Here is a 10,857-nt window from a genome sequence, read left to right as displayed (position 1 = left end):
GATTAGCAGAGAGCATGGAGCTGGCTGGCAAAGGACTTTTTGATTCCACAGTCGGGCCCTTTTTTCCTGGTTTTCAGTCCCCATTCAAGAAATAGAGTTGTTTTGGTTTTCTTTTCTTTTCTTTTCTTTTTTTGAGTTTTTTCTCTCAGAGTTACCATCCGCATGAGTGAAAGGCTGCTCTTACACTCTTATTTTCTAATGGAAATGTGTTCATCTTTATAAGCAAGGTAATCTGCTGTCACTGAAAATTACTGTACTTTTTGCATATTCAGTTCTAAATAAGTCTCTTCACTTATAGATTAATGCAGCAATTAATACCACATTCTAGCCATATTATTTACCATATTAGTTGCTTCTCAAATTATCTTTTTTGCTTTTTCTTTCCTTAGGGTTTTCCATCAGGGTTCTGGTTCTTATATCACGCTAATGCCTTCCCTGCGCAGCATGCTTGGTGCATTGAGCATCCTGCCAACTTTCCAGGGAATGGAGCCATGGACCTACCTCCTAAATGATACTGACAGCTAAACTAATTTTTTATATCTTAGAAAATCAAAGTTGTAGTTTATTTCAGACCCATCAGCAAAGTTTAATTGTGGTGGTAAAATCATACTGAAAGTTCAGTTAAAAACGTGTGTCGAGGAAAACTTTTAAAGAATTCCTCCGTATAGCATGTAATGAAAGTGGTATGGTTTGAGGTAACAAATAGACCTGAGGACCATATGCAGAAACTCAATTCACTTAATTTTCTGTAATGAAAAATAATAACTACATTGTTTGTGCCCGAAGACCTGATAGGAGTTGAAGCAAGGAAAACTTTGTTGACTTTTATGTTAGAATCTTAGCTGAAACTTTCTTTATGCTTCCTGCCCTTCTTCAAAGTTCAGTTGCTGCTTTTGAAACAAGAATCTGTGTCACTTACTCTTTGTAAGCTGTTTTCCTTCTCCTTTGAAGACTATCTAGTTTTCCCTCTCTCCTTTGCCTAAATGAAAATGGCCCCAAGATGCATGCAATTTCGAGAACTTCAGATTGCAGATTCTACATAATTCAAATAACAGAGCCATGGAACTGCAGTCTTTCATTTGGATTCTGTGAACCGCTGAGACTTGCAGAGCGTAAATGATGTCAGAATTCTGCCCTAAAGGTGTAGTGTCAAGGCCAAAATTCTGCCCTGGGAGATGGGACCCGTCGAGCAGTGGAAGCCATGCCCTCATAACCCAGGGCTGAGTGCCACCCTCATTGTTTTAATTACAGAGCTATAGCATGTGGGTAAGAAACTTGGATTTGACAACAGCAGAAGAAAGAGGATATTGTATGCCTTCAATCAGCTTTGTATTAAAAGATCTTTAAAGGGGAAATTATGTGAAAGAAAGGGGGAGGAAGAAAACAAACTAGCAAGATCCCTATTTCAATATAATTTGGAGAAAATGACTGATTTGGGTTGGTCATGTTGCCAGAACAGATGACTCAAGGCTTCCAAACAAGAAATGGAAATCAAGAGGATGCCTGAAGCCTGAAAGAAGAACAAATTGTGAAGATATGATTGACTGTAAGGCTTCAAAATCAACTGTACCAAAGATGAGCTTGGATCATTGCCCAGAACAGAACTGAATGGTGATGTTCAGTTAGGTCCTGACTGTTGAAACGAAGTAAAATGTAGTAATTGTGCTCTGTTAGGTACACAGACACGTTAATGCTTTCCAATTTCCCCAACTGGGGATCTGGTGTCACTTTCCCTGTCTCTCCTATTTCATGCTTCACCGATGAGTATTATTGCTGCTCTGGACTTTTACTGAATGCCAGGTTTTTGGCAAAGAAGCGGGATCCAGGTGAAAACATCCGTCTCTTGCTGCATGTGAGTATGCTGCAGGTGGCTTTGAAAATGGCTTTTCAACTTTGAAGTCATTTCTTTAATTGGCTTTTTCAGGCTTGGATGAAGTGCACTGCTATCCTGGCTGCTTGACCCAGGTTATGAATCTCAGCAGTTTGGGCCCCCAAAATCCTTCATCTCCAACAACCAGGGAAAGCCTGGTTTCCCCAGGCAGCAGATTTGTACAGTGATCTTTTCCTCTCCTAGGAGGGAAAATAATTTATTCACCATTTCCTTACACTCATTTCTCAGTAATCTACCAGTTGAGTTTTGTGATAACCTTTCTGACGGACAACATGGTATGACTCCCTCTAAAGGTCACTGGTGATGCAGCTGTGCTGTTTCCCTTTCTCCTTGGGAGCTGCAAAGAAGAAGAGCTTCCATGCTGTGGCTTCTAAGGCCAAAATCCTGCTTACCAGGCTGGCAACTTCAGAAATTTCCCAGCCTGCCTGTAAGAGTAGTCCAGCTCTACAGTACAAATTACTTTCAAACAAACATTTTCTACATACTAAATTAGAAAAATTACAGCAAAACCAACAAGGAGGTGACTCAGAGGGAAAAAGGAGGGGCAGAGGGACATGTCATTTTTCCATTCCTTTCTGGCTTCTTTACCTGGGTTGAATTTTGAGTATGTTAAGCCCTATCCTGTCTTCCCACTATTAACCACAAAGTCTTCAGATTTCAGTAGCTGACTTAAAGCAGGTAACTTTTTTCAGCCATCCAAATGGACTAAAGATGTTGTCAGGTACAAGATGTTTCATTAAGGATCTATCTGGTCTCCTTGGGGGCAGGGATTCTAAAGTTTGGGCCCCAAAGTAGGTAACCTAAGATTGGTCCCTACTAATGAGAGACAGCAGGAAGGCTTCCTCCAGGGTTTGTAAATGAACCACCAACTGGAACTCAAAGAAAATTCTGCATTTCCTTGATTTGTACAATCAACATCTTTTTATTGGCTTGTCTACAACCTTGGAGCCACCCAATATGTTAAATAACTTCACACTTTGAAAAAGTGGTGGGGGAAATGAGGGATAAAATTATTTTGTGGGGCTTGGCATAAATCTGTATTTCAAATAAGCTATGTGTGAGCTGTGTCTTTGAGAGGAACACGTGCAGTGCAGTTTTGATCTGCACTTTATAGATGTACATAAGTAATACAAGGCCTGTTTTGATCATACAATTAAAAACAAATGTGATCCAATGTTGTAATACTCTTTGTCTACTTATATTCCTGAACAACAACTCTCAATCAGGATGTGAACCATCATGATCTAATGGTTTCGAAGAACTGGAACCCCATCCTCATTTTTGCCTGTGAACTTTTCCACATTCTGTCTTTGGGGTGGGGGCTCTCTCATATGTAATCATTCTAATGGGATAGAGTTTTAATGTATGATATGGTTCCTGAAAGAAATAATCTAAAAATATTTAAAAATTGGTTTTCACAGTCTCCTTCTAAGTACTTTGCTTAACATTTAACAACTATCTTCATTATATTATGATTTAAGAATTTGGGACTTTTTCAAAAACAGGAATGTTAAAGCTATTTGTATCAGAATGCTTTTAGCTGTAGGTTAACAGAAGATATAACTGAAAGTGCTCAAATAATAAAGGTTTATTTTTAATTTCATGTAACCAGACATCTGGAGGTAGGATGCCAGGACTGGTTCATTGAGCAGTCTGATGATGTCATCAAGATCAAGGTCTTTTCTTTTTGCTGGACATCCTCAGCTTGTGGGCAGTGATATTTCACTTGACCGCAGTACACAGGGATATCATGCAGTGCGGACACCATCTAGTGAAAAAGAGGGCCTTTTCTTCCCATGTACTCTTTTCCTTAGGCCAGAAATTCAAGACTTCCAGCATGCTTCCCTCCCTCTTTGCTGGTCCAAGGGGCTAGGTTTGGGTTGTATATCCATGTTTAACCTCCTTGCTAGGAAGGGAATGGGACCACCATGATTGGCTTGAAGAACTCAGCTTCACCCCCTGGACCGGCAAAGGGCTCTCTTCCCAAAGTGCAGGGAATGGTGAATACCTGCACCTCCAGGAACAAAGACAGTTGAGGAGGGTATCTGTTAGTCAACAGCTAAAAGTGACTTTTTGAACAACACTATTTTTATTTTAATATTTAGTATGAATATTTCATTGTTTTATCATATTGTGTTGTCTTTTCCCACACAGAATTATCCTGATATTTGTCTTAAGGGCAAAACTGTATCCTATGGGGAAAACATTTATCCTAGAGCCTAAGTTTTTTACTCATCTGATTCACCTAGAAAACATTTTATAAACAACTCAAAAGTTTTTCCAGAAAATGATCTTGTTCTTCTCAGTCCAGATCTATCAGGTATGCAGGAAGTGTTGCATATGACTTTAAAAGAGAATGGAAGTAGAATAAAAATCTGATTTTTAACTGCTTCTCCTAAAATAAGAAATGACAAGACATTTTTGCAATGGAAATAACTTGACTTTTCAAATGTGCTTGTAAAAATAGTTTTATTTTAAGAAAAACTGCAGTACCTCTACATCTCAGTGGACAAGCACCGAGGACTGTGGACAAGGACGAGAGACTGTGAGGACAGGGTTCATCTGCAACATAAAGAAAATAATCATTCCTGCTTCAAAGGAAGGATTGTTGTGACAGTTGAATGACATTAAAATATGTCCACGTGCCTTCATATATTTATTCTTAACAGAGTGGCAAATCCACATTAAGCATTCACCAAATTTGACTATTTTTACTTATAACAGTATTAATAAAAGTTGATACACAACCAAGTTAACATTTTCCTACACAGGGTGGTTAACATCAAACTCATAATTTTTAGAAGTAACAGCTCTGAGAAACAAAATATGAGGTCTTCCATACTGTTCATACTGCAGTTTTATAGGAGGTCTTGAACTGGTGCTTGTGTCTCTTCTGAAGAGTTCCCCAGATGGCTTAATATGGGTCAAAACTTAAAACCACAGTAGTGGCTTTACTGTCTTCTCAGCAGACATTAGAATCTCACTTTCCATTCATTCAGGGAGTAGACGAAATGTGTCACTCTGGTTCTTGAGAAGTAAGCAGGTTGAAGCATGTTGGTATGAGTGCTGCAAATCTCTTAACTTCCTTGCTTATTGTCCTGATAAGCTACATGCCCTGTATTTCAAACCAAGACTACATGAGCACAGGAAAAAAACAAAACAAAACTGGCAGAATGAACAGTGCATGTGAGTATAAACATCAGTTTTTTAGCCAAAAAGAGTATCTTCTTCATAAGACATTACCAGTCCTTTTTGTTTTTTAGAATCTGTATGTCATACTTCTACACTAGGAAAATTTCCAGTAATTATCAATCAAATCAAAAAAATAGGTCATCAGCTTAAGGCCTTGCCCACATTCTCTTGCTCAGACTTTAAAAAAAAAAATTGTTGAAGTATAGTGGTTTTACATTTCTGCTGTACAGCATAGTGACTCAGTTACATATTTTTGTTTTCTTATTCTTTTCCATTCTGGCTTATCACAGGATATTGAATATAGATCCCTGTGCTATACAGTGAGATGTTGCTTATCCATCCTTTATATACCTGCTTGCATCTGCTAATCCCAAGCTCCCAGTGCTTCCATTCCTTACCCCCTTTCCCCTTTGGCAACCACAAGTCTGTTTTCTTTGTCTATGAATCTGTTTCCATTTCACAGATATATTCATTTGAGTCATATTTTCAGCCCCACATGTAAACAGTATCATATGGTATTTGTCTTTCTCTTTCTGATTTATTTCACTTAGCATGATAATCTCTGGGTCCATCCATATAGCTGCAAATGGCATTAGTTCATCCTTTTTTTGTGACTAAATAATATTCCATTGTATGTAGCACATCTTCCTTATCTGTTCATCTGTTGAGGACATTTAGGCTGTCTCCATGCCTTGGTTATTGTGAATAGTGCTGCTGTGAACATGGGGGTGCATGTATCTTTTCAAATTATAGATATGTCTGGATATACTGCTGGATCATATGGCAACTCTATCTTTATTTTTTTGAGGAAACTTCATACTGTTTTCCATAATGGCTGCACCAATTTACATCCCCACCAAGAGTGTAGGAGGATTCCCTTTTCTCCACATCCTTTCCAACATTTGTTATTTGTAGACTTGTTAATGATGGCCATTCTGACTGGTGTGAGGTGGTAGCTCATTGTAGTTTTGATTTGCATTCTTGCTCACATTTTGGGTGTGACTCTTTGAATTGGCCCAAGTGCCACTCTTACCTGACCAAAGGCTCTTCATAGGAGAGGCCACAGTACAGAGGAACAGCAATAGTCACATTGACTGTAGAGGCCAATTTCTGGATCCAGGACTTTGGTTTGTAAGTAAATAAAGGAAGTTATTATAGATATTACTGGGTATCTCAAAGAATCAAAAGCAAAGGGAAATGTCAGTATTCAAGAAGGGTCAAGATGTAACGAGGCTTAAAGAAATCCTGGCCGCAGAATCACACTTACAGTACCAGAACTTCTGCATCCTGCTTCTTTGTTTTCCTGAATGATGGCTTCCTTCTTTCTTATCACTGCAGACTCACTTTCCCTGAATGACAGAAAACATGACTACTGTTAATATTCTAGCCTTATTATCTTAGAGCTTCAACCACACAGAGCAAGGCTGATCTTTTCAGTTCCAATTCCAAAATCCTGGAGAAAAACTCTACTTGGATCAGATTAACAGGAACAAAGAAATGGAGTACCATTTGGATCCATTCAGCAAGTTGCCTACAAGCAGTATCAGATTGTACTAATACATGGGTTCTAGTAGTTTAAAAAAATTGGGTGGGACAGTTCTCAACAGAAGAGTTGCCAGCCTGGCTATGCCATAGATACCCACTATTGCATGGATGTACTATAAAAATAATGCAAGGAAGTAGATGATTCTCACTTCTCATTTGTCAGCAACTGCTGCCTATGGTCCTTGAGAATTTCCCATTAAAGCTGTTCATTCACTGTTAGAGAGTTCAGGATGACGAGCTAGCTGGAGCTGGTGAGGGAGCAGAGATGACTGCACATGAAAGAGAGAGGGCACATAGCGGAAGCATCACCAACATGAAGCAGAGGGCTCTGGACCTCCCAGCTCTTTCCAGATTAAATCCTTATGGTTGTCCCAGCTGCCTCTCTTCCCTTCTGCCTTACACCTCTTTTTAATATTTTCTTTCATCATTTTTAAAATGAAGACTTTCTGCATTGCTTATAAGACTTCTGTCCTCCTTCAGCACAGTAGTGCTCCACTTTAGGCAAAAGTTTAAAGTAATGCAGAGTGTCTGTTTTCAGAAATGTGCTGTTCTGTGTTTTTTGTTCTTTCTCTTAGAATAACAAAATCTGAGGATTGGAGTAAACCCACCTTGAGACACATCAAGTCCTTCCACTGTTGTGCACATCCATCTCTGGCATCCATGCGGAGTGGTCATCCACACTGCTTGACCACATTCCAAAGGGAACACACCACTTTTCAGGAGAGTCTAGTCTATGTTTAGATAGGTCTGACCATTAGAAGTACTTCCTTGTATCAAGCTCCTACTGAGCCACAAATGTGTCTTTCTCTGTTGCTTCCACCTGTTGGTCCTAGTTCTACCGCCTGGAAACAAACAGAAAAGTCTAATCTGTTTCCTACATGCTCACTTTTCAAAAGATTCATCAGATGTTCGTCCCTAAGATCTTTCTCCTCCAGCTGAGCTACTGTTCGTCCTATATCTGTTCTCTGTTGCATGGGATTTCAAGTACCTCTATTAACAGGGACACTCTGTTCCAGAAGCTTTCCTTACTTAAATGTTCTTCATTCCTGCCCCCCGCCTCCGCCATAACCAGGCATAATCTTCCAGGTGTGAAAAAAGCAGCACAAAAAGAACAGAACTAATAATGTCTTTTATTATAAATATAGAACTTCTATTGAAGAAAATCACATTTATCTTTTAGGAAGATCAAACCTAGGCAGAGTCATTCTCATGCTGAAAATTATATAATAATTTGTAATGAAATTCAAATTAGAAAGAGTATTAAAATTTTCCAAGTAAATTTCAGGCCTCAGTAGTTGAAATGGAAAGGAAGTGGGGGAATTCATGAATTCCCATAGTTCTTCAAAGCACGTCTGCTTTACTTCCTTTATATTAACACAAATGCTAGTGTTATTCATTAAGTCGAAAACAGCAGGCAGAGTAAGCCCGCATTAAGGGATCATTTGACTCTTTTCTTTCTCTTCATAAAATCTGTAATCTTAACAAATATTTGTGTCCTGTTTACATACACACATGCAGACACACACACACACACACACACACACACGACTCTGGGGTAAGCACTGTAGGGAACAGCAGCCCTCAAGGGACTAAGAATTAGAAGCTGTAAGACGAGCCTTTTGCTCCCTTCATTGGAAGGTGCTGTGTAAGCCAGTGTGTTGAGGAAGAGCAAGAGGTTGCCATGTTGGATTGAGTGCCACAGTAGGTTAGTCTGAATAAACTCTTAACTTTTTTGTTCCAGAGCACAGCTAGAAGCAGAACCCAACTTAGGAGTGCTGGAGTGAAGTTTGATGGGTTAATCAGAGTCCAGCCTTCTCTAGGATATTAAGTGGCTATCCTAAAATAGGGACTGGTTGAGTCCTACCTTTATCTATAGCCACTTACCAGATCACCAGGGGAATTGATTATCTCAGAAAATGATGCAGAATATTCTTTCGTATTGAAATATTTTCATACTACATATATATTTACACTATACGCTCATGATAATTCAGTTTACTAAAAATCTGCCTGCAGTGCAGGAAACCCCGGTTCAATTCCTGGGTTGGGAAGATCCGCTGGAGAAGGGATAGGCTACTCATTCCAGTGTTCTTGGGCTTCGCTTGTGGCTCAGCTGGTAAAGAATCCATGTGCAGTGTGGGAGACCTAGGTTTGATCCCTGGGTTTGGAAGATCCCCTCAAGGAAAGGCTACCCACTCCAGTGTTCTGGCCTGGAGAATTCTGTGGACTGTATAGTCCATGGGGTCACAAAGAGTTAGACACCGACTGAGCGACTTTCACTTTCATACCCTCATAACATATATATGTGTACATGAGTGTGTAAAGATTCCAGGGCAGACAAATTTAAGATTTTGAATAAATGGTGACTTTTTATAAAACTTATAGGCATAAGGCACTCATTCTTTTTTTTCCTAAAAATGTCTGAATATGTGACCACATGTCAATATTGAAAACGACAGCTGTCCCATGCCCTGTGAGACTGCACCTCAGCAGGAGAGTTTGGTGAGCTCCAGCCCATAGGGTCACAGAGTCAGACACAACTGAGCATGCACACACCGCCTCCAGGAAAGTCTGATACTTCTACTGCCAGGAACATGTCTCTCTACTTAGCCCTCCCTGACCTTTCATCTCCATCAAGGAAGTTAAAAAAATTATGGCTGATTTGGGACAGGGCTAGGAGCCCTAGTTCCACAGCTGTATAGTTGGTTAGTTTCCCCTATGTTAGTAAAGCTAAAATGGAGGGTTTCATCACCTGGTTAGCCTCTGAAGTTTTAGTCTAGTGGACTCAGGTGTAGCCTTAACTTCATTTGGTGACCACAGGGAAGAGATACAAGATGGTAGAGAGCTCAACGCTAACAACCACACAACTTAGAAAATAAAGATTCCTTAGATTAAGGAGGGTTGAGTTTATTTTTAAGGTACAATTCATGATTATCTTTAGCAGCTTACCTAAGGGGTTCCAGTCTCAGCATCATTTATTCCTCTTCTGAATGTTATAGAACATATAAATGTAGAATTCATAGTCTCCCCGCTTTAGCATTAAAACAAAGGAAGATTTCGTGACTAATGAGCTATATTGAATAGTTGGGAATACTTTAAGTTGCTTTATCCATCTTAATTCCCTTACTTATATCTGTGTGCTTGCATAGTCACTCAGTCATATCCAACTCTTTGCAACCCCATGGACTATAGCCTGCCAGGCTCCTTTGTCCATGGCATTTTCCAGGCAAGAACACTGGGGGGAGCTGCCATTTCCTCTTCCAGGGGATCCTCCTGACCCAGGGATTGAACCTGCATCTCTTGCATCTCCTGCATTGGCAGGAGACCGTGCCACCTGGGAAGCCCTCCTTACTTACATAAATCTTTTCATTTCTCCAATAGGTTGTTCGGTTTTTACAAGGGGATTCTACCACCCATCTTGGCTGAAACACCAAAAAGAGCAGTAAAGGTAAACAACATATGCCTTCCCATCAAGTGAAAATGGGCTTCGTGCTTCAGCATTAGCACATCCCACAATAAGCTATGGGACATTAATGGGAATTAAATGTGAAATACTAAAATTTTTATATAGAAATCATATTTTTTATCATAATTAGACTTGGTCATTCTCTCAAATATTGCTATATTGGTTTGTGGATTTCTTTCTCCAGGTAAAAGCATTCCCTTCTAATGGTGAAATTACACAGAAAGCACAGTGGTAAATGAAATTCATGTAATCAAACCACAGCAGCCACAAAAGAGCTTGGACTTTTTCTCAAGGCAATTCGTAAACTTGCCTTTGGAGCAATAACTAGTAAAGAGAGAGAGGAGAGGAGGGAGGAAAGGTAGATAAACCTTCCCTAAATCATTCTCATTTTATGAATAGAGTGAACTAATACAATATATTTCTTTGTGTGTGATTCTTATATAACACATTTATTTGGTGTGCTAACTTCGTTTTTCCACCCTGGTCTCCTCTGTTAAAATATTCTGTACTTGTTTTCACAAAATTACTATCAATGCTTCTACTACATTGATTTCCATTCTTTAACTACAGAACTATAGAGTTTTTTTAGGATTTTTTTTTTTTAATGTGGTCCATTTTTAAAGTACTGGATCTGTTACAATATTACTTCTGTTTCCTGTTTTGGTGTTTTGACCACAAGGCATGTGGGATCTTAACTCCCTGACCAGGAATCAAACTCACACCCCCTGCATTGAAAGGTGAAGTCTCAACCACTAGACCACCA

General features: G+C 39.4%; 1 protein-coding gene across 2 annotated transcripts in view; it reads left to right on the top strand.

Annotated features, from left to right (window-relative positions):
- Positions 1-10,857, top strand: part of SLC25A21 (solute carrier family 25 (mitochondrial oxoadipate carrier), member 21) — a 529,689-nt gene that overhangs the window by 459,023 nt on the left and 59,809 nt on the right. For both annotated transcript variants that reach the window (XM_010835322.1, XM_010835323.1), the window contains one exon: positions 10,010-10,076. In XM_010835322.1, the coding sequence (XP_010833624.1) occupies positions 10,010-10,076 (67 nt within the window). The remainder of the gene's footprint in view (positions 1-10,009; positions 10,077-10,857) is intronic.

Source organism: Bison bison, unplaced genomic scaffold (genome assembly GCF_000754665.1).
Source record: "Bison bison bison isolate TAMUID 2011002044 unplaced genomic scaffold, Bison_UMD1.0 scf7180017864041, whole genome shotgun sequence".
Lineage (NCBI taxonomy): Eukaryota > Metazoa > Chordata > Mammalia > Artiodactyla > Bovidae > Bison > Bison bison.
Note: the sequence above shows the minus strand (reverse complement) of the source record. Positions and strands in the feature narration are given on the sequence as shown.